General features: G+C 55.4%; 3 protein-coding genes across 13 annotated transcripts in view; 1 reads left to right on the top strand and 2 right to left on the bottom strand.

The window, feature by feature from the left end:
* The window catches only part of LOC117003322 (ankyrin repeat and KH domain-containing protein 1), a 100,920-nt gene extending 86,352 nt beyond the window's left edge, over nucleotides 1-14,568 (top strand). Inside the window, exons 29-37 of one of the 11 annotated variants that reach the window (XM_033073187.2) lie at nucleotides 267-416; nucleotides 716-2,334; nucleotides 6,994-7,140; nucleotides 8,225-8,479; nucleotides 9,416-9,591; nucleotides 10,521-10,685; nucleotides 11,129-11,175; nucleotides 14,179-14,352; nucleotides 14,479-14,568. In XM_033073187.2, coding sequence (XP_032929078.1) covers nucleotides 267-416; nucleotides 716-2,334; nucleotides 6,994-7,140; nucleotides 8,225-8,479; nucleotides 9,416-9,591; nucleotides 10,521-10,685; nucleotides 11,129-11,175; nucleotides 14,179-14,332 — 2,713 coding nt within the window. In that variant the 3' untranslated portion in view covers nucleotides 14,333-14,352; nucleotides 14,479-14,568. Of the gene's footprint in view, nucleotides 1-266; nucleotides 417-715; nucleotides 2,335-6,945; nucleotides 7,141-8,224; nucleotides 8,480-9,415; nucleotides 9,592-10,520; nucleotides 10,686-11,128; nucleotides 11,631-14,178; nucleotides 14,353-14,478 lie in introns of those variants that run through there. The other 10 variants (XM_033073186.2, XM_033073185.2, XM_033073183.2 and 7 more) reach the window with 10 other exon arrangements.
* A 769-nt stretch (nucleotides 14,569-15,337) lies between these two features.
* Nucleotides 15,338-17,057, bottom strand: SRA1 (steroid receptor RNA activator 1). The gene is made up of 5 exons (XM_033073192.1): nucleotides 16,953-17,057; nucleotides 16,570-16,695; nucleotides 16,138-16,310; nucleotides 15,855-15,963; nucleotides 15,338-15,748 (listed from the first exon to the last, which is right to left on the bottom strand). The coding sequence occupies exons 1-5, from the start codon at nucleotides 16,975-16,977 to the stop codon at nucleotides 15,537-15,539; spliced, it is 645 nt and encodes a 214-aa protein (XP_032929083.1). The 5' UTR covers nucleotides 16,978-17,057; the 3' UTR covers nucleotides 15,338-15,536.
* Nucleotides 17,058-17,157: 100 nt separating this feature from the next.
* Nucleotides 17,158-21,353, bottom strand: APBB3 (amyloid beta precursor protein binding family B member 3). Its single transcript, XM_033073181.1, has 13 exons — nucleotides 21,253-21,353; nucleotides 20,156-20,346; nucleotides 19,753-19,829; nucleotides 19,485-19,542; nucleotides 19,170-19,310; nucleotides 18,735-18,862; nucleotides 18,614-18,619; nucleotides 18,416-18,530; nucleotides 18,242-18,329; nucleotides 18,025-18,108; nucleotides 17,782-17,897; nucleotides 17,473-17,655; nucleotides 17,158-17,382 (listed from the first exon to the last, which is right to left on the bottom strand). Exons 1-13 carry the CDS (start codon nucleotides 21,299-21,301, stop codon nucleotides 17,161-17,163), a joined length of 1,458 nt encoding a protein of 485 aa, XP_032929072.1. The 5' UTR covers nucleotides 21,302-21,353; the 3' UTR covers nucleotides 17,158-17,160.
* Between the last annotated feature and the right edge of the window lie 897 nt (nucleotides 21,354-22,250).

Genomic DNA, 22,250 nt, shown 5'->3' with positions numbered 1-22,250 from the left:
GGTTCTGAAGTACTTTAAAGCTCACATATCTGTGTTACAATAGTGGTGGAGTAAATGTTGCTGGAGAGTCCTTGTCAGGCACTGAGGATGATGAGTAATTTGAGTGGGGTACTTTGAGAGAGGCTCCAAAGGGTGAAGAAGGGGTCAGCAGAAAACCACTTAATGCCCTTAAGAAAATTACTTCAGCCATTGTCAGACAGCAGAGGGGTTTTGTCTGTCTTTGAAGTTCGAATGCATTTCACAGCTTTCTGATCTTTGTGATACAGGTCAAAGAAATTATCAGTCCCAGCTTCTGTGGTATCTAGAATAATGGGAAGAGGTGGGTGCAACATCACAGCAATTCAAGATGTCACTGGTGCCCACATTGATGTGGATAAGCAAAAAGATAAGAATGGAGAGAGAATGATCACTATAAGGTACAGTATCTCAAAATGAAAGTCTTGAGTTAGCCCACAGTGTCATTTATTGAAAAGTTTGTTTGCTTTGTAAGGCAGAGTCTATTTAACTTCTTTGTTCTAGAATAGAACATACATTCCTGCTGCCAAGATATGCTGACAGCTTCAAAGATAATCCTTAAAATACACAGAAGCCGAGAAATAACTTACTGCAGTAAACTTGCAGTAGACTGAGAGATCAGTGTGAGATTGAAGCTCCGGAACGTTGCGCAAAGTGGGTTTCCTTTTGCGAAAGATAAATCTGTTTGTGTTTAATCTAGGGGAGGTACAGAGTCCACGCGATACGCAGTGCAACTCATCAATGCCCTTATTCAAGATCCTGCCAAGGAACTGGAAGACTTGATTCCTAAAACTCACATAAGAACACCTGCTTCGAGTAGCAAGTCAATCCACGCAAACTTTTCATCTGGAGTCAGCACTGCGACTGCTTCCAACAAGAACTCGTTTCCTCTGGGAGCACCGCCCCTGGTCACGTCGCAGTCATCAACACTATCGACTTTCCAGCCTCCTAACAAATTAAACAAGAATGTCCCAGCGAACGTGCGCTCATCTTTTCCGGTGTCTCTTCCTCTCGCTTATTCTCACCCTCATTTTGCCTTGCTGGCTGCCCAAACTATGCAACAGATCCGGCACCCTCGCTTACCTATGGCCCAATTCGGAGGAACCTTTTCACCTTCACCAAACACTTGGGGACCATTCCCAGTGAGACCAGTTAACCCTGGCAGCACGAACAGCTCTCCAAAGCATAACAGTTCGAGTCGTGTGGGTAACCAGAACGGCAGCGTTCTGCAGACCGAGTCTCCTGGGTTAGCTACGTCCAGCTGTCCCGTCACAGCCTCGTCTGTAGCTGCTTCCAGCCAGCCTCTGTGCGTGACCAGTAACCGGACTCCCTCCTCGGTCAGGAAGCAGCTCTTTGCTACGTGCGTCCCCAAGACGAGTGCTGCAGCCACAGCCATCTCAACTGTGACCAGCACCTGTAGCACTCTGCCCTCAGCTTCCTCCGCCCCCACAAACAACGGGCAAGTGCCCGCAGCGTTTCTGCCGCCTCCTGCTCCGCAAACGCAGCATTCTGCCCTGAAAGCAGACTCGTTCTCGGCCGTCTCCGCAGCCAAGGAGAAGGTGCCCGCCCCCGAGCAGCCGCCCACGAGCGTGTGCCCGCCAGCTTCAACCGCCAGCAGTTGCAGTGTGTCAGCCAGCAGCAGCTCAGGGGGCACCGAGACGCGCCCGGCGAGCAGTCCCGCACCGCTCAGCAGCGCCCAAGATGAAATTCTGCCAACCAGCATGTCTGACATCAGCCCTTCCATGTCGATGCCTTTTTCATCCAGCTCAGAAACTGCTCCTTTAAGCTTAGCGTCGCCCAGGTCAGTTGTTGCAGATAATCAGGACAACAGTAACTTACCTCAAGTAGCTGTACCAGCACCTCGAGTTACTCACAGGATGCAGTCCAGAGGTTCTTTCTATTCAGTGGTACCAAATGCAAACCTCCATCAAGATCCTCAGTCTATTTTTGTTACGAATCAAGTTCCTTTAACACCTTCTCAAGGTCCACCTGCTGCAGTGCAGCTTTCGTCAGCCATGAACGTTATGAACGGTTCTCAGATGCACATTAACCCAGCAAACAAATCATTGCCTCCTGCCTTTGGGCCAGCAACGCTCTTCAATCACTTTAGTAGTCTTTTTGATAGCAACCAGGTGCCAGCTAACCAAGCATGGGGAGACTGTCCACTCTCTACCCGAGCAGCAGCTGACCCATCTTTCACTGTTCAGTCTACCTTTCTGAATAACTCTGTGCTAGGACATGTGGAAAACGTCCATCCCGACAACTCCAAGGCTCCTGGTTTCAGGCCACCTTCCCAACGGGTTTCAACTAGTCCTGTAGGTAAGTCATCGAGGTCATGTTCTGGACAAAATTATTCTTTCAGCCATTGCACTTTGATCATCATACTGACGGAGAAGTAGTCTACAATCACAGTTGGAGACTGCTTTTGTAATGAGAGTGGCCTGTTTTTCCTAAGTGCTCTTTAAAATATGGATGATTTTTTTTTCTTCAGCTCCTCTAGGCTGTTAGGTGTTGGGGAATATTGCAGATGTTGCATTGCTTGTCCTCTGTGTGAGACAGGAATGCTCCCACCTGCTTGTAGTGTAGCATTGATTTTAGGGTTTGTGTTGGAATGGAGCACAGTGTGGGGTGACACCAAACCTGAGGACTCCTGGAGGTTCCAGCCGCAGCAGTGACTGCATGCAGGTGCTCCATGTTGTATGTTGACTTGGTGAGGGTAAACTCTCTGTGCCTTTTGGCTCTGGGATTTTACTAAGCTTGCTTTGTAGAACTTACTGGTGTGCTACTGCATGGGGTGTTTTGTTCAGAAGTTCAGTGTAGCAGTACTAGCACATCTGGATTTGTTTCAAATGTGTTAGGAACACTGACATTGAGCTCCCTGCCCGTGCTGTGCCCTGCCTGCAGGACTTTTATCTTCTCAGAGTTCAAATTATGTTGCAGAAAACAAGTGCACCCATTTGGTTGGAAGGGACCCTCAAGAGATCTATTCTATGCCACTCCTTTGTCCTTGCCATGGTGGCTGTGGGGTGCCCTGGAGCTGGGTGTTGGAGAGCCTTGCACTGGAGTCATCCTTGCCCACACAGTGTGTGTGGTGTGTTTGGGCTAAAGCTTCAGGACTCAAATGCTGGGCTGGGACAAGTCAAGTAGCTTGACTTTCAGATTAAAGGAGAAGGGAGCATTTGGAAGATGTGATGGTAAGGAAAAGATCTTCAGCATTCCCTTTCCTCTCAGTTGCTTGACAAATGTGCAGGACTTTTGCAAACCTGAACACTTCTCTCTGGCTTTAACCACAAAACTGGGGTGTTTGCTATGACTGTGGTTTTCTCAATTGTTAAATTTGGGCTGCAGAGCTCTGCAAAGCAGAGGGCACACCTAGAACTCTGTGCCACATCCAGCTTCAGTGTAGTAAGCAGAACTAGGTGGGTAAGATGAAATAACTGGACCTTGTTCATCAGAGATTGTTAATAAAGAGCTGCCAGACCCCCAACAGGATCCAGAACCACTTGACAATGGCTCAGCTTTTCCTCTGCTCTAAACTGGGTTTGGCTGTTGCTGAAATAATTCCTGGGAAAGGAAACTTGTGGCAAATGGGATCTGATTTCCCTGACAATGGCATCCTGCATGTGCAAACATGGGTGGCTGGGACTTCCACAGCAGCAAAGTATTTTGTTGTTCCCTTATGTTAAGATCATCTGTTTGTAATCGGAGAAAATTTCTTCTATTTCTACTTTATATATTCTTAAGGGACTGTAAGTATTTAAAAAACTGTAAATCTGTTTCTGCCCTTAGAAAGGTTAGGTAGATAGCCAAGGAAAACTCACACACTTGACTTTGGGGGAGATATGTGTGAAATTCTCAACTGAAGCTCATTTTCCTGAGTTAGGATTTGATTAGGATATTGCAAAGTGAAGAAAAATTGCAAATAGGTAGTGTGCTGCTAAAATTGTGTCTGGCAGGAGGTGATTAGTCAGGTCCTTAGTTGATTCATTTAATGTCATTTTCCTTCATCCTGCTTTTGATCACTTCTGTTCCAGAATCTAGATATCCCAGGAGTAGGGGGGTTAAGGGAGCTTGAGGATGTTTGGAAGGTGTGCTAGAGAGGAAAGGGGTGAGCACAGTAGGCTGAGGTCTTCTCTGTTGCCTTCCCTCAGAGCTAAGTAGGGTCTGTCCACCCCTCTCATTCACCTTTTCCTAGGGGAATGGACCTTGCCTGAGGCTGGCAGGATGGGGACTTCCATGGCTGTTTCCACAGGGCTTGGTGACAGGATTCATGAGGTTTTGAGAGGAGGGGAGAAGGGCTGGTCACTGCTCATGCTCTGGCCAACAGCAGCACAATGGACAGAGAGCAGCCAGGGCCTGGCCTGACAATTGTGTGTGCTCAGAGGGGTTGGTAATGGCCTCAGAGGAGGTGGACACCCATCCTCTGATCTCAGCTGTGACTACACCTGAGGGAGCAGAGGTTTGCATTTTGTGCCTTTCTTGCACTGTTGGCCCATGGCAAATTTCTAAAGGACACCTCTAAACTTATTTGGTGAAGATTTAATATAGTTTGTGCACTAAACCAGCTTTTTCTTAACAAGTTTTCACCTCAGGGTTGAGTTCAGGTAGTCTGCTTTTCCTGGTTATGGGTGAGCTCAGCTGCAGCTTGAGTTTTCCCTGGTTCACAGATATTTCTGCAGATCTCACTGGCTGTGGATCCATTCTGGAAAAGGCCTATTTGTCTCACATTTTTAGGTCTCTTTTCCTGGCAGTTTACAGTTGAGGCAGGCTTAGCCCAGCCATGAGAGGAGACTGTGGAGAAGACCAAAAGAAATCTATTTGTTACTTCTGTCCTCTGTATTTTAAGGAGTTTGAGACTTGCTTATTAAAACTTGAAATATGCCAGCTTAGGAAGCAGCACATGAGTATGGAACTGCATGAAATGGTTGGACTCTGTTTCATACAGAGTGACCAAGTGTTGTGGCTCTTTCTCTGGAGGTGCAGGTAACATTTCAGTAACCAACATCTGCCTGGGGTCTTTGATAAATTGAATTTTGAGCAGAGTTTGTGTGAGATCAATACACTCCTCTCAAAAGCTCAGGCATTCAGAGCACAATGAGGAGTTTGAGTTCATAGCCCAACTAAGTGCAGATTATGGTATTGCAGGAGATTTTAGTATTAGAAAACCTGATTTTGTTGGTAAGTACACAAATAGGAAGCTCATTATTGCAGTCAGGTTTTGGGGGGTGCTGTTCAGAATAGCCATTTTTAATATGGAGTGAAGGTTTTCATCCACCTTTATGAAAGCCAAGATAATGTTAAGAAATGTTCTTTGTGACCTGATTCTGGATTTGTGCATCTCTGACTGTTGTGCTCCCTTCAGCCCATGGAGCACATCCAGCTGTGCTGAAGTGGCCTTGACTGTCCAGTCATTGCACTTTACAATCTGTATATCCAAAAGCTGTGTACCCATCAGCCTCCTGAGCCATCTTTTGTCACAATCCCTGCCTTGTTGTCTGTCTGGGACCCCAGCAGCACCCATGGGCTCTGTACCCTTCTGTCTGGGGCAGACCTTGTGGGGTGGCCAGCCAGCTGGCAGGTTGTGTTTTGGTGAGTGCTGGAATTGGTCCCCACAGGGGCCTTTTGGCTGCCAGGTTTGTGACTAGAGGAGTGGCCAGTGCCAGTCAGTGGCTCCTCAGCAGATGCCCAGGGAGGGCCCTGGGCTGCTTGAGCTCCAAGCTGGAGCCAGGCTGCAACTCCAGACAAACTCAGCTCAACCACACTGCAGCCACAGGCACCGGCATCCTCCTCAGAGCCGTGGAGTTTGTGCTGTGACAAACCCAGCAATGTCCTCCCATGCTGGGAGGTCCCTTGGCTGAGCACCCCATGTTCCAGCAGCAGGGGGATGTGTTTCTCCTTGGTATAAGAGAGATTTCTCTTTTTAACCTTTGGGCTAGTGAGAAAAGCACCTCCTTCAACTCCAACAAATCATTTCTGTCCATGTGAGCAGGTTGGATCTGGCACTTCTGGAGGGAGTAAATCAGGTTGAAAAGACCTGGCTTTCAGGAGCTATCCAGGCACTGAAAGGTGCCCCTCTAGTTTCTGGCCTGATACTGCCTGGCAGCACTGCTGTTTGTGGTGGGGTGTGTGTACATGTAACCTTCAACCTCACTCTGCAGCAACATAGGCTGGTCCTGGTTGTGGTCATTTTGAAATGTTTAAATGGTTTTGAAACTAATCTTGTTTAATAGGCCCTTGAAACTAAACCCTAAACTCAGGTGAACCATGCCATGCCCATTTCTGCTTTCAGGTAATAACGTGTGATAAGAGCTTTTACAACATTTTGGAAAAGTACTTAAAAGCTTTGGCTTATTAAAAAAAAAAAAAAAGCTGTAATTCACCCTTGCTAGTAATTTTTGTGGGACTTTGGACTCTTTCTCCATCTCTCTTCCTCTCACACGTCCCTGGAGGAAGCAGCCCCCTCCCCAGTGGTGCTGTGCCACACCAGCCCTGTCTCTGTGGCCACAGTGTGCTCTGATCTCTACATGAAGGTACCTCTGGGATGGCAAAGCCCATCCTGCAGAGAACGGCTTCCCTGGTGCTGGATTCCCCTGGGACTTTCACACAGCCCTGGATCCCTGTTGGATTTGTGTGGCTTTTTGTAAGCAAAGACTGTGGCCACTCCCAGCTTTTCCTGCTCTGCCCTCCCTGCTAAGATCATTTTCTTGCAGTGGCCAAAGGGATGGCTGTTTTTGTTAAAACTTGAGGCCAAACCAGAGATGCCTCTGTGGTTTCTAAGGGAGAATCGTGCACCTGTAAAATGACCTTACCATGTGCAGATGCCCCCAAAGGTGATGAGATGCTTTAATTATATTTGGAGCACCAGCTTTCTCTGGTGTTTGAAGCAGGTTCCCAAAGAGAGATATTTAATCAAATTTATGTTTATTTCAGGCTTACCCTCTCTAGATCCATCCAACAGCTCTACAACTTCTTCTTCAGGTCCTTTGACAGGCTTTTCAGCAAACATACAAGGAGCACGGGTTTACCTTCAAGGGCCAGCGCCTGTTGGGACTCCCAGCTTTAACAGACAGCATTTTTCACCACATCCTTGGACAAGCGCAACAAATTCATGTAGGAACTTCATGGGTCTGTCTTAGTTAACTATAAATTCATAGCTATTGTCTTTAGTAGATTTCTAACTTGAGGGGAACTTACCCAGTAATGCACAAAATGCTTTCCAATTGCTTTGAGCAGCTCTGAGGATGGCGTGCAAATCCCAAGCTGTGCTATTTTGTGGGGTTTTTTTTTCCCATGCCACTAGTTCTGGTAGCATTGCTAAAGGCGTATTTGGGCAAAAAATGAGTCATTGTAGGCTCTTGAGAGGAGAGGGCATGAAGCTGTGGGGGAGTGGAGCTGATTATGCCAAGCTAAAGATTCCTCTCTAAGTAGTACAAGTGCAGTATTAGGTGAAAATGTCATATTTGCCATGGTTTGAAGTTATACTTGCCTTTTTTCTCTTTTTTTTTTCTTTTTTTTTCTTTTTTTTTTATTGGGATCTGGAATTATACTTTAAATGTCCCAAAATCTCTAAGCATCATCCAAGGTAACAGTGGGTTTTCCTCCTAATGGAAAGAACATGGAAGTAGCTTTACAGAAAATATGGGTCTTTGATTCAGAATCTTAGCTGAAGAGGTTTTTCATGTCACTGCATGCAACTTCATTGCCACTCTGAGTTTAAGAACCAAAATGTTTAAAGGAGTGCTCAAAGGAAGTTGGATTTCCCAAGGAGAGTCAGTGACACTTCTGAAGCTGGCGGGACTTTATGCTCTTGGGTCACACCTGTGGCTTTGGGAAGCTGTCTGATTTCTCTTCTGCTGGAAGTGGTGGATACCAAAACCTGGCTCTTTAGATATTTATGGTATTTTTGGCTGATGTTTTCACCTCTTCCTGAAACTCTTCCATGTTTCTTATTCTTTCTTGTAATTAATTTAGATACACTGCTATGTCATGAGAATATCATGATTCTGATGGCTGAAAGCATTTGTGTTATAATGTTGATTTTAGAGTTAAACTAATTCCTAGACAGAATTTCTGTGAAAGACTTGAAGAATGCTTGCCAAAAAAAAAAAAGCCTTTAAAACATTTTATCATTTGCTTTGGGGAAATAAACGGGATGGTATTTACCCTTGCTGCTTTGTGTGTAATTAAGCAAGAGAAATACTCTCTTCAGCAGGTGAATCTCCTATTCCATCAGTTTCCTCAGGATCATCTTCACCCCTCTCAGCTGCTTCTGCACCTGCTAACTTGGGCCAGCCAAAAGCGGGGAACAGCAGCCAGGACAGGAAGGTGCCCCCTCCCATCGGGACAGAGCGGCTCGCCAGGATCCGCCAGGGAGGCTCCGTCACCCCCACGCCCCTGGGCAGCAACTTCACAGCTCCCGTGGGCCACAGCGGCATCTGGTCCTTCGGGGTCAACAGCGTGTCTGGTGAGTCCCCCTGCTGCCAGAGCCTGCCAGGGCCTCTCAGCAGCGCTGGGAAAGGAGGGGTGCAGAGGAGGAGTGAAGCTCCACAGACTGTGAACAGCAGGGGAATGTCCTGAGGGAGAGCTGGTGGCAGTGGTGGGGACAGCACAGCTAAGTGGTTTCCCCTCCTGATGCTGGTGCTTCTCATCCAGCCTGGGTTAAGTCACCAGGCACATGTGAGCCTGAAATGGTGCAGAGACCTCATACAGAGTGCAGAGCTTAGAGTAAACAATTTCTGTCTGTTAAGGGGGCTCTTTCCAGGTCTGACTGTTGGCTCCCTCTGTCCAGGTTCCTCTCTCGTTTTCCACTCACATTTTTCAGTGGCAGCTGAAGTGCAGCTGATGCACCCAGGGACAGAGCTGTGGATGCTGGGTTTTGCATTGATTTCCTCATGACTCTTGAACAGTATGGGATAACTTCTGTTCCAGGCAGCCTTGGTTCCCAAGGAATGACTTTGAAACAGCTGAAGTTTTACGTTCAGTTTCCTGGTAGTTGGATTTTGTGGAAAGGAGGAGGTGCAGCATTTGAGGTGTAGAGTGTTTCCATTGGTAATTTTTAATACAAACGTTTGAGTCCTGCATTTGTTACATGCTTCAGTGAAGCCCTCCACACTTTGGTTAACTCATGTCTCAGCATTGCTGTGTGTTTTCAAGAAAAGCTTGTATGTGCTTACAGGTAGTGTTGGGAGCTCTGTTGGATTTTAGCCATTTTGCAGTGGACATGTGGAACTCACAGTTGTGGTAGTCCCCATCTTCTCCACCCTTGTCTGGATACCTGAGATCCCTCTGTGGCTGTGTGTTTTCAGGGTGCCTTTGGGTGGCCTTAGGTGTGTGTGCAGCTGCTGAGTTCTACTCGAGTGCCTGCAGTGAATTTCATCAGCCATTTTTAATCTCTTTGCAGAAGGTTTGTCAGGTTGGTCTCAGCCTGTCATGGGAAGTCATCCAATGCATCAGCAGCTGTCAGACCCAGGCACGTTTTCTCAGCATCAGCCAATGGAGAGAGATGATTCTGGAATAGTGGCTCCCTCGAATATTTTCCACCAACCTATGCCAAATAGTTTTGTGGATTTTTCTAAAGTAAGTTACAGAGAGTTGGATTTATGAAATGACCAGAGTCTGACTTTATTGCATCTCCTGCTCTGCCTGTTCACCCTGTGTGTGTGTGTGTGTGTGTGTGCCTCTGCTGCCATTGCTTGTCACCCCAGTCCTAAACCTTCTTTCATCCCAGAACTGACCAGAAAAGGTGCCCAGACCTGGAGGCAGATCTAAACTAACCCGCAGTCTGTAGGTTGCAGATATTCTCTGGTCAGTAGCTGAAGGCCTTCATCACTCTGCAGTGTTTCATCTCTCAGAAGCTCAGTCTCCTGGAAATGTTTCACAAGGCTTGCCCAGCTCTTGAGGGTGATTACAAGTTTGCTTAATGCTTTCAGCACAAATCATGGCCTCAATACCACATACCTTCCTTGGGGAAGTGGCAGGAGGAGAGGACTCACAGAACGTTTCAAAAAGAACATAGCATGTGGTCTTGGCAGCTGTGTGGCAAAGCAGAGCCCTTCACACATAGGAAGAGAATTCTTCTAATTGCAGAAAGCTGCTCTGTAACTTGCTCTTTCTGAACAGGCAGAATTATTTTAGATGGCCATTAGGAATTAGAGAAAATCTTCAACCCAGTCTGATTGGCTCAGTGCAGCCCTGTGTGCACTGCAGCTGTCCTGTGCTGCAGAGAGGAGGGAACACTGAGATCACAGTGTTCAGCTGCTGGCCTGGCTTTGTGGGCTTATCTGAAAACTCTGTGTGTGCTGCAGCCTCTGCTAGGTGTAAGTTCAGAAGAATGGCTGAGCTGGCTGGAAGCTCCAGCTCTGAAGTCACTGTGTTCCATACTCTTCTCCAGTGTTCCCTGACAGTGCTGAGATTCCTGCCAGTAGCCTATGGAGGTGACCTGGCTCTGTCTGGTCTTACAGCCACCCTTCCCCATGTCCTTCACCAGTGCTGTCTTGTCCCCTCAGGGCCTGCCCATCTCCATGTACGGCGGCACTCTGATACCCTCGCACCCCCAGCTGGCAGATGGCCCAGGAGGGCCCCTCTTTAATGGGCTCCATACTCCAGATCCTGCCTGGAATCCCATGATCAAAGTTGTCCAGAACTCAACAGAATGTACTGATGCTCAGCAGGTAGTGTGGCTGCCTTTTCCCACCTGTGCTTTCCTGGGGCTTTACATGGTGCTGTGATACCCACTTTGGGTGACACTTTGCTTTTTTCAGTTCTTTGAAACTAGGATTGAGATTGTTTGCATGACTTCTCCCTACAGTGTGTGTGTGTGTGTGTTCACCCAATATCCATGGTGCTATTGATACTAAATCTTGCAGGTAAAACAAGCAGCATTTCAAGACTGCTCAGCCAGGTAATGGACTGTTAAAAGTGAGAGGGTTTATATCCATTGTCAGCACCTTACAGGTTGTCAGTCAGACCTTGGCCAGAGCTGGAGAGCTCCTGCCTTTGGACAGTCTGGTTGTATTTTGAGGGAAGCCTTATGCTTACCCTCAGTGGTAAAACACTGTTAAAGGAACCTTTATTTGTTTTTATAATAGATTTGTCTTTTTATTTCTTGCTGTAGATTTGGCCTGGCACCTGGGCACCTCACATTGGAAACATGCATCTCAAGTACGTCAACTGATTTAAGGGGGTCTGTCCTTTTTTAGCCTGGTTTGGGAATCTTTATGACCTTGAAGAACCCTGGGGATTTTTTTCATGTGCCTAACTAAGTGATTTTCTGTGGGCTGTAACAATGGAATCTCGATTGCCCATTGTATAAGAACAAATTGACTTACCTATACAAACTGATTCTGTTCTCCAGTTAGTTTAGCCACTTCAAACTTAAAAAATCAGACAAAACTAGTGCTTTTGGCTAAACACTACTGAATGCTCCTTGTATGCAGCAGAGAACTAGCTGATGACATGATTTTGACCTTTTAGGGTGGTAAATACCTGTATAATTGTTTACAGACTTAAAAGGAAAAGCTGAGTAAATTTCATGTCGTATAGTGGCTCTACTTTATGTAGCCTGTATTAATGTGAAATATTTACCTGAATACTCAATAAAAGGCAAACAGCATTTATAGGTTGTGTGTGAGAATTTTGGAAAGGGCTGTATGTTCTTGTCCTCAGTAACTGCTGCCCTGTCTGGGGTGATGCATCTCCCCAGGGTCACGTACTGAGCTCGTGGGTGCAGGCAGGTTTGGGAGGGTTTGGAGCCACAGATGTCTGCAGAGCCCTTGTCCCTGCCACTTGTGAGCCTTTTATTGGTGTGAACCTGCTTCTGGGTTATGGTTCTTTCCTTCTGGATTAGTTCTGCTGCTTCTGGCAGGTGGTCACCTGAGAGATCAGGTTTGGCAACAGTGACAGGTGAATGCAGGGTTCCTTCACCTGCCCAGCAGCAGATCTTAGAAAAGTGCTTCCCATTAAAATGGAAATTGTGGAAAATGTAATAGGTTCAGTTCTAAGTTTCTTGTAATGCTGTAAATCTGCTAAGAGCTCCTCAAGTCCTTTCTGTGAGGAAGAAGAGGATTTTTGCACACTGCTTAAGATGAACATTAGCTCCTGACCCAGTTCTCTACTTTCTGCACTTAGACTGTGCTTAGTTCTGCTTTTGTTCTGAAGCAATGCAGTAACTACATGGAATGTTGGATCCATTCCTTAAGCAGGAAACTCCACAGCACATAGTATCTAATCCAATGGATCAGTGTCAGACCAGGTGGAGACTTCACCTTCTTCCACCTTATCCAGACAAATCCTCACATGCAGCAGCAGAGATTCCCCAGTAAAAGCATAAAGAAGTACTGAAAACCCAAACTGCACAAGCAGTATCCACATACCAGAGGCAAATCAACCTCAGAAGCACTATTGCATGGTACATTCAGATCTTTTTTTTGTTATTTGAGGACAGAATGCAAAAAAAGATTGAACTGCTGCTGCGCCAGTGGTAGTGCCAACACCAAAGGAGATACACATAGAATCAGAGTCACAGAAAGGTTTGTGTTGGAAGATCACCCAGTGCAGTGCCCTGCCCTGGGCAGGGGCCACGTGGCAGCAGCAATTGTATTGAAAACAAGCAGTGTTGTGGTGCAGTAGATGTGTGCTCTGGGGGGGAGGTGCAGGGGCAGGGTGTGGTGTCCCTTTTCTGTGCCACCTCCTCCTGCCACATCCTGGGGAGCCACTGTCTCCCCGTCCTGGATGGCTGCAGCTCCAGGGCAGGTGGCACAGTCTGCTCTGTGACACCAGGGGCAAGACCCAGGATGGGGATAGGGCTGTCCCTGGAACAGCCATGGCCACCCCAGCCCTTGCTGCACAGGTCCCTTCTTGGGTTCTCTTCCACACAGCTCCTTCCCTGAGGACATGGGCACTTGCTCTGGGCATCAGATCCAAGTGGCCCCAGCAACCTCCACTAAAGTGTGGAAAAGGGAATCCCAAAGTTTTGTAGGAAGATCCTGCTCAGAGTTCAGACCACCATTCATCCCTGCCCCATGGTTACAGAGGGGCAGAGGCAGATCCTTGTGCTTCTGGGGAGCAGGCTGGTGGCAGTGCCAGGGCCTGGTGAATGCAGTGCTGGTCCCTCAGGGTGGGCTGACTGGATCCAGGGAAAGCATGGAGGTAACACCAGAGTTTGTGCCCACTCGAGTTCACCAGCCCTGGGTGGCAGGGCTCCCCCAGACCTGTCCTCCTTTTCCCTTCTGCCCCCCTGGGTCAGCCACTGAGCCACTTTTCTTTGCTGTCTGTCCTCAGGGAAGCATGAGCCTCATTCCTGAGCTGACCATGTTTGGGTGGAGCCACAGGTGCCCACCCTGTGAGCACTGGCTCCATCGTGTGCCTTCAGTTAAGCTTCTCTGGGGTGAGAGAGCCCAGCCTGGTGCTGGGGGGCCGTGGCAGGTGTGGGCTGTGTAAAAGTTGCAGTGCCCAGCAGCAGCTCTGGGCTCCCTGGAACCCTGGGCTGCACCCACTGCCAGAGCCTGGCAGGGAACTGCCAGGGCTGCAGGAGGGATGGGCAGGAACGGCAGGGCTGCAGACGTGGCACACGGGCTGCTGTGCCCTCAGGCACTGCTGGCAGGCAGTTGCAGCATGGGGAGGAGGCAGAGTGCCCTGGGTGGACACTGCACACCCAGCAGGCTGGAGGAGGAGATGTCCCATGGAACCCAGCTGTTGTCCTCTTGCAGGGAGCAGCAGGTTCCTGGCTGAGACAATGGGAATGGGTCCCCAGGGTGCCCACAGTGTGATACCCAGCCCTTGCTGCTCCACCCTGGAACAGGACACCACAGGAAGCTGTTGCTGCCTGGCCAGCAGGCTCTGTCCCCCAGGACTGGCCCTTCCCTCCAGGCAGCACAGGGGTGGCCTATATTGGCCACCATGGGATAGCCCCTGGCAGGCTCAACCCCCTGTGCTGCATCATGCAGAGCTCCAGAGCCTGAAGGGGAGGAATAATGTGGGGAATGGCTGCTGGGCAGGATGGGTGCCCCAGGCTGCCTTGTGGGAAGCCAGATATGGTGGCTCCAGAGCCAGATGTGTCCATGAGCCATGGCCCAGCACTGGGTCCCACCCCCTGCTCTGGGCTGAGGTGCTCAGGGGCGGGGGTGGCCAGGGCCAGCAGTGGCTGACAGGCCCCGCTTTTGGCAGGTACCCGCATCATCTGCGACCGCAAGTTCCTGCTGGAGTGCAAGAATTCACCCGCGGCCAGGACCCCTCCCTGCTGCCTGCCCCAGACCCCCGGTGTCACATCCCTGGCCCAGTCCAGCCTCGTCAAGCTGGAGGAGCTCAAGGAGCGGAATGAGAGCCAAGAGGCCATGCCAGGTGAGCAGCCCAGGCCCCAGACCCATGGGCCACCCCTGGGACAGCCTGGCCCCAGCTCCTGCTCCCTCTGTCTGCCACGCCAGTCCCACCCTAACTCTGCTCCTGTATCCATCCATGCCCTTGCAGATCAAGACCAGTTTGAGATGGACATCTGAGTTTCCATCTCCCCGTCTCCAGGCCATGGCTGGGCCTGTTCCTGGGCCTCGTGGAGGTGCTGGCACCGTGACCAGCTGGCTGCAGCCCTCTCTGATGCTGGGGATGGACGTGTGACACCTCAGGCTCTAGCACAAGTGGCTGGTGCAATTGCCTAGGAGCTCATGCTTGATCAATAAACACCGTGAAACCCCTGTGCTAACATGGTGTGTGTCTTTGTTGGGGCTCAGCAGGGTCGTCACCCCCAGGGAGGGGAGGTGAGCAGCACCAGGAGGGTGCAGAGGGCGACACTGCAGGTGGGGGGTGGTGAGGGCCTGGGGGTCTGTTCTCAGCTGTGGTGAGGCCATCCTGTGAACAGGGGGAGAATAGCACAGTTAATACCTGGCTGGGCACGTGTCTGTCCCTGGACCTCCCTATCCCCGAGGTCACCCAGGGCTCTTGGGTTCCAGAGTCAGCTCTGAGCTGTGCCAGGACAGCAGGAGCCCAGACAGGAGCCAGGGCTGTGGCTGCAGCACAAACCCTGCTAATGCCTGGGGCTGTTGACACATTGGCTTCCCAGCCAGCCTCAACCCCTCCTGCAGCAGGGCTGGCTCTGGGGCTGCTGTAGGACCCCCACTGCCAGATGAGGGGCCAAGCTTTGCCAGCCAGTGCAGCACAGACACACAGTGCTCCCTGCTCCAGCCAGATACTGCCAACTCTTCCCTTGACATCCTGCTGGCCAAGAGCACCCTGTCAAGGCCAGAGCCCCATGGTCTCACCCAACAATCCCATCTCCTGCTGACCCTGGGAGCCCCATGACCTGTCAGTGCCAGAACCCTCAGGGACACTGTGGGAGGGGGCAGGTTGGTGCTGTTTATTAAACATAATGAATCGCCACTAAAATGTCGCAATGATTAAAATCCCCTTTTCCTGGATGAGGATTGGGAGACAGAGGGGGTGCCCAGACTCCCTCCAGCAGCAGGGGCCCTGTTCCTGCCGGTGGCCCTGGGCAGGGGCTGCCCCGCTCACAGTTCACAGCCCCGTCCCTGGTGTCAGGGCTCCTCCTGCTCGGGCTCGGGCGCGGGCGCGGGTTCGGTCGCAGGCTCGGTGTCAGCGCTGCCGTCCGTCTCTCCGGTGGGCAGGTCCCGCGTCTCAGCGATGAGGCGCTTCACGCCCACCATCCACTGGCTCACCTCGTTCACGTGGTCCACCATAAGCGAGCGGTGGATCTCGTCAGCTGCATCCCAGTGCTGCTGCTGAAGCTCTGCCAGCACAGGGAACCCGGTCAGGGGCGCAGGATCCAGCGTCCCGCGGGTGCCTCTGCCCCAGGGCCTGCTGCTGGGGCGGCTGCAGCCCCCTTCACCCCGTACCTTGCACCAGGAGGCTCATCCTCTTCCTCACTGGTGCCGACAGCTTCCCCTGAGCCCACGCGTCCTCCAGCACTGTCAGCCGCCGCCCGATGTCATTGCACACTTGTTTCTGGAAGCAGAAGTGAGCTGGGAGTGAGGCGAATGTGTCCCCATCGGCTCTGGGGCTGCTCTCTTCCCCCCTGAGGTCTCTGGGAACCCGGCAGCCCCTGCCCGGCTGTCCCGGCTGCCGTCTCCGTCCCTCTGCACCGCGGGTCAGAGGTGCGGGGGGGGGCCGCAGCCTCACCTGCACCGTGGCCCGGCAGGAGTCCAGGGCGGCCCGCAGCGGGGCGAGGACGGTGTCGGCGGACACGCTGCACTGCTCCTGCTCCGGGCACGCCGCGCTCGGCCGGGCCTCGGCCCGCGGGGCAGCGCCGGCAGAGCCCTGCGGGGGCGGCCCCAGCGCCCGGGGCGGCGGCGCTGCGGGGTCTGCGGGAGCGCTGGGCGGGCCCGGGGGGGCACCTACAGGGCAGAGGCGCCGAGCCCGTCAGCGCGGGGACACCGGGCCCCGCAGAACGGGGACCCTGAGCCCCGGCTCCGCCGCCCCCAGCACCGCGGCTGCGGGAGCCAGGCCGCAGCTCCCCGCGGATCCCGGCAGGGAGCGGCCCCTGGAGCTCGGCCCGGAGCGGAGGGAGAGGCCGGGCAGGGTGAGGGACAGGCGGGGCCCCGCGGGGCTGACCTGGGGATGCCCCCGCGGGCGGGGCGGGGGCCCGGCGGGTGAGCGGGGTCCGGCGGGAGCCCCCGGCTTGTGCCTGCAGCCCGTACGAGAACTGGGGGGGGTCGTTCCAGCCGCGCTCCTGGTTCCCTGCAGCAGTGAAGGGCGCGGTGAGACCAGAGGAGACCGAGGAGCCCCCGCGCCAAGCGGGACCCCCCGGCACGTCCCTCCCGGCGCTCCCCACAGCCGGTACGGCCCCGGCGTCCCCCCACACACGGACCCGCGGAGGAGCCGACCCCGGGCGCGGCCCCACGGCCCCACCCGGGCACACCCGGCCCCACCCGGGCCCTGTCCCGCACCGGGACCCCCCGCACCGGAAGTGCCGCGCGCGCCCCGCGCCCCCTCACCCGGCTTCACGTAGGACTCCGCCATCCCGCCACGTCACGCCCGGCCCCGCCCCTTCCGGCCCGCCAGGCGGGGAGGGGCGGGAGGGGCGGGGCCGCGCCTGTCCCCGCCCCTGCGGGGGCCGCGCTCGGGGCCGGGGCCGGGGCCGCGCTCGGGGTCGGGGGCTCCTCCCCGGCGGCTCCGGCCCCGGCCCCGGCCCGGCCCGGCCCGCTACGGGCTGTGCAGGAGGGCCCGCCGGAGGCGGAACACCTCCAGGAAGGAGAAGAGTCCCCGCTTGCGGGCCCCGGCCCCCGCGCCGCCGCCGCCCCCCCCCGCCTTGGCCGCCCCGCGGGCAGAGTCCCCCGCGGCCGCCGGCCCGGCCCGGCCCCGGCCAGCCGCGCTCTTCGCCTTCGCCCCCGGTGCGGCGGCCACGAGGCACTTCTGGTACTGCACCTGCGGGGACACGAGAGGCAGCGCGGGGGGCACTCGGCACCCCCGCCCTCCCCGGGGCTGCGCGTGTCCCCCGGGGCCGCCGGTGCTCACCATGCAGGCGGCCTGCACGGCCTCCGAGATGGTGCCGGCGTCGGGCTCGCACCAGAAGGCCGCGCACTGGAAGCGTCGCCCGGTGTCCACGATGAGCGCGAAGGTGTGCGCGTCCCGGCCCACGCCCAGGAAGGTCACGTACCGCACCTGGCACTCCCAGATGTGCGCCGCCTCCTCGGGCTCCTGCGGGGACCCCGCGGGCCCATCCACCCCTGGCCGCCGCCCGGGCAGCCCTGCCGCCCCCCAGGTGCGCTCTGCCGGGGGCAGCGCCGGGCCCGCCCCGGCCACAGCCCCCTGTCCCCTCCCCACCTGCGCATGGTGCACTCTCATGGCCGTGTCGGACACGTAGATGAGGGAGGGTGTCCAGTTCTCCCGCCCAGGGCGTCTCGTCAGCTTCTCGATGGCCTCGTTCAACACGTCCATCCCTGGGGAGAGGGACACCCCATCCTGTCGGCCCCAGCTGAGGGCATGGTGCGGGCAGGGGCCGCCCGGCCCCAGGGCACGGAGGGGATTCCTGGGCGTCCCCCGCTGCGGGGGAGCAGCGGCGCTCACCCATGGCCCTGGGCACGGGCAGGCTGCCGATGTACAGCGCCTCGTAGGTCTGCATCGACTGCCGCACCGCTTCTAGGATATCCACTGCCAGGACGGGAGAGGTGGGGCTACCCCCGTGTCCCTCGCTGTGTCCCCGCCATCCCCAAGGACTCGGGGAAACAGCCGGACAAGCAGAGGGCTCTGGCTCAAAAGCGCACCGTGGCAGAAATGCCGCTACCTTGCAGTGGCAGGTCCTCGGCAGAGATGGGCTCCAGCGTGGCGGCGCGGGGCAGCCTGCTGCTCGCTACAGCTCGCTCGGCCACGATCTGCAAGAGACGGGGGTCCCGGAACCTCCCCTCACCCCCGCAATCCCCGGGCCATGCTCACACCCTTCTGGACCCTTGCATCCCACCTTGGAGCACATCTCATGCAGAGCCTTGGCGATGCCCTTGGCAGGCACATTGCAGTGGAAGACGTGGCACTTGAGGACGCAGGTGTCCTTGTCACTGGCCACAAAGGCGAAGTCTCTGCAAGGCCACGAGCAAGGCAGTGAGACCCCGAGAGAGGCAGCCCCCTGCCTGTACTGCCCTCCAGCTCTGTGCCCCCTTACCTGTCCCTGCAGCCGTGGTGGCAGTCGGGAGGGAGGAGAGGGGACAGGTCACTGCTGAGGTGCTGCCCTGCAAGGGGCAGAGCCACCCCCTGGCCCCCAGCTCTGCCCTCGCCCCTGGCACCTGCCGTTGTCGCAGCCAACACCCCAGACACGGATGTTGAGGATGGGCTGGCGGTGGATGAGGCTGCGGTCGAGGGGGTCCACCAGGCTCATGGTGTCCTTCTTCAGAATCATCACTAGGTCCTGGCCCTGCAGAGGGACAGTGGTTCCCTCAGCCCCTGTGTAAGCAAACCCCTTTCCCACCAACCTACTCCACCCCAGCTGTGGGGTCAGCCCTGTTCCTCCCCTGCCTTCCTAGCTACCATTCCCATGTGTGGGGACCCACCCAGGCACTGTTCCCAAGGGCCAGCCCTGTCAGACCCACCTGCTCTACACCTGGGACCATGGGATGGATGCTCTGTGTAGAGAGTTTGCTCTACCACCTGCTCCCCTCCAGCCTCAGCGACAGCAGCCCTGGGGTAGGGCCCTGCCTGGCAGCACCGTCCCAGGCTCTTACCTCACCCTGGTTCTCCGCAGAGCCCTGGCCCTTGCTGTTGGAGAGCTGCTGGATGCAGTTGTTGACAGCGATGCTGCTCTTGCCAGGTGCCAGGTCCTCCTCGGGGATCTCCACCCAGCCCAGAGAGCGCACAGCAAAGCACTGAGCAGAGACACGAGGGGCTTCAGTGCCGCTGGCACAGCCACCTCCGTCCCTCACCGTGCCAGAGTGGTCACCCCTGCTCTGGCTCCCATCCATGTCCCTGCCAGCTGCCACCTTCCTCCTCCTCTGCCAGCACAGCCCACGATGCGGCAGTGGAGCTGGCGGGTGCGGTACCTTGGAGCCGGGCTCTGCGCTGTGCTGGAAGTCATCTCCGTGCCAGGACAGCGAGTGCCTGCAGAGGGATGGGGCAGTGAGGGAAAGCTCCTTCCGTGTGCTCCTGGGGCACCCAGGGAAGCATCAGGAACCAGCAGCTGGGAAACATCCCATGGAGGTGCCCAGCATGGTCCTGCTGGTTTCAGCTGCTCTGGGGGAAGCACCCAGTGCTGGTCAAGGATCGATGGTACCCCACAAACAAGCCAGCAAAGCACAAGGATTGCCCCACCTCCGGGACAGTGAAGCCATGGGGCTGGGAATGGGCCGGTCCTTGGCCAAGTGCTTCGCTGCAGGGCCCTGGCATTCCTGGGAGAGAAGAGAAGAGAAAAGGGGTGACAGCTGAAAGAGAGACAGGCAGGAGGCACCAGGTAGGAGCCCTCCCTCCCAGGACAGCAACAAGCTTGTGAGCATCTTGGGTAGTCAAGATGAGTCCCAACTAGGATGAGCCCCAGGATGGGGCTTGTGGAGCCTTTCAAAGGGCTTAACCCCAGAATGGGGCCGAGCAGGACTTCAGGGTCACACAGGCAGGGTGCTCCAAGGGGAGGCTGGACCAGTTCAGAGGGCCCTTCAGCAGGATTCTGCCAAGGGTGGAATCCAACACCAGCCTTCACACCCCTGCCCACATTCCTTACCCTTCCCTGGAGTGTCTCCTCTCCATCAGCCTCCGTGTGCCCTCCTGGGCCGGTGGTGCGTGCAGGGTGCTGCCACTGTGTTGTGCCTGTTGGCACATGCCAGTAATAGGTACCCAGAGAGTCACAGATTTTCCTCCAGCTTGGGGGAAGGTCAGGGTCTGTCTCCAGGCTCTGGTCACTCCAGAGGTTGTCTGTGCAGAGAGAGAGCGTGTGAGATACAGGAGAGAGAGGAAGATCCCCCAACTGCCCTGAGGAGCCAACAGCTTTGAGCAGCAGCAGAAGGGTTTTGCAATGGCCTCTGGGTGCGTGGCTGGGTACATGGGCTGGGAGAGGAGCCTGGCAAGGGAACATGGCACGATGCCAGCGTGGCTGCAGCGGTGGCAGACCCCAGTGCAGGGAACTGCCTCGCTGGCTCCCGCGGGGGGACAACAGAACCTCGGCAGGGCACAGAGGGCAGGGGCAGCCTGGGCCTGCCAGGCCGGGAACCCTGCGGGGTACCCGGGCTCAGCCAAGTGCTCCCCTGGCCTCGGCCGGGAAAGGGGCCACGACAGACGCCGGGGCCCGGGCAGCGGATTGTGCCCGGGGGCTGCAGCCGGAGGGAGCGGCAGCCGTGGCCCCGCACCCCCAGCACCCCCAGCCCTGCGCGGGCTCCGACTCGAGCCCGTGGCGCAGCGCGGCCGGAGCGAGCCCGGGCCCGCGGGGGCGGCGCGCTCTGAGCGGCCGGTGCTGTGGGGCCGGGCGGGGCTCCCGGGGGATGGGGGTCCCGGGGGTGGCACTGGGGGGCTGCTCCGGGTGTGGGGACACCTGGATATGGAGGTGCCTCTGGAGCGGGTGGGCTCCCGGCGACCTTGGCGGGGCGGGGAGTGGCGGGGCCGGGCCCCGATCAGCACCGCGGACAGCTCCGGGCGCGGCCGCCGCTCCCACCCTCGGGGCCCGGCCCCGCAACCCGACCCCGACCCCGGCCCCGCATTCCGGCACCGGCCCCGCTGCTCATCCCCGGTCCCCCAACCCGACCCCGGCCCCGCAGCTCATCCCCGGTCCTGCACCCCGCCCCTGACCCCGCGGGCTGTGCCCGTGCCCGTGCCCCCCGTGCTGACCGTCGCAGTTGACCAGGACGATGGCCAGCATGTAGTCCTTGCCCAGCATGGCCCCGCCGCCCGCCGGAGCGGCGCCCCCGCCGCCGCCTGCCCAGCCCCGGAGCCGCGGCTGCGGCGGGAGGGGAGGGACCGGGGCGGGCCAGGGGCGGGGGCTGGAGAGAGCCGGGGGGGCGCGGGGGATCGCCGGGACGGAGCTGGGGAAGGGGTGCGGGTAGTCGGGTCCTTGGGCTGTTCCTGGGGAGGGAAGGGACTTTGGGGCTTGAAAGGTTTCTGAGTGTGACAGACAGAGCCAGCTCAGCGCCTTGTGCCCTCAGATTCGTTCCCTTCCCTTGTACCCACTCCTAGGGTTCCTCCACTCCCAGGGTTCCTCCACTCCCTTCCCTGTCCCCACAGATCACAGCATTCCTCTCCTCCCATGCTTATCCCATGCTCAGTCTCCATTCATGCCCAGGTTTGCCAATTCACCCACACCTGTGTCCAGCCTCCCTCAGTCAGTGCTGAAGGCACCCAGGTGTCCGTGCTGCTCACCTTCCTCTTCTCCCCGGGGACCAAGAGCTTTGCATCTCCAGTTTGAGACTTTTTCCCATTCTATCCTGTTCTCAGTACACAGGGACAAAAAGCTCTGGAGACTTTTGTTGTACACCTGAATTCCCTTGAGCACTGCTCAGGAAAATGTCCTTCCAAGCTACAGGTACCTGATAAAATATTCCAAGATGGGTTGGTAGAGGTGGCTTGTCCAGTCAGTCCATCATGGCCTCTTCACTTTTTCTTCTTCAGAGCAGTTTTTGAATGTGCAGAATGAATTTTCCATGCTGGATCTCTCTCTTTCAGTGAGGCATTGCCTCTTTGCTTGGCCCCATTCATGCATTCCATGGGATAACATGCCCTTGATTTTGTGAGACACTCTCCTTTCCTTTATACGTTTTAATCTTACTCACCTGGCCTGAGAACAACACCAGCTCCATAATCCAGTTTTGCGGTTGTCCACAATAATTTCT

Source organism: Catharus ustulatus, chromosome 15 (genome assembly GCF_009819885.2).
Source record: "Catharus ustulatus isolate bCatUst1 chromosome 15, bCatUst1.pri.v2, whole genome shotgun sequence".
In the NCBI taxonomy this organism is placed as follows: Eukaryota; Metazoa; Chordata; class Aves; order Passeriformes; family Turdidae; genus Catharus; species Catharus ustulatus.
Note: the sequence above shows the minus strand (reverse complement) of the source record. Positions and strands in the feature narration are given on the sequence as shown.

Coding starts and splice junctions, on each gene's coding strand:
- APBB3 (XM_033073181.1), bottom strand. CDS start 21,301: ATGCTGGGCAAGGACTACATGCTGGCCATCGTCCTGGTCAACTGCGAC. Junction 19,830..20,155: donor AGGAGACACTCCAGGGAAGG/GTAAGGAATGTG, acceptor CTTCTCTCCCAG/GAATGCCAGGGCCCTGCAGC. Junction 18,109..18,241: donor CGAGGACCTGCCACTGCAAG/GTAGCGGCATTT, acceptor CCGTCCTGGCAG/TGGATATCCTAGAAGCGGTG.
- SRA1 (XM_033073192.1), bottom strand. CDS start 16,977: ATGGCGGAGTCCTACGTGAAGCCGG. Junction 16,696..16,952: donor GGAGTCCTACGTGAAGCCGG/GTGAGGGGGCGC, acceptor TCACTGCTGCAG/GGAACCAGGAGCGCGGCTGG. Junction 15,749..15,854: donor GATGAGCCTCCTGGTGCAAG/GTACGGGGTGAA, acceptor CTGTGCTGGCAG/AGCTTCAGCAGCAGCACTGG.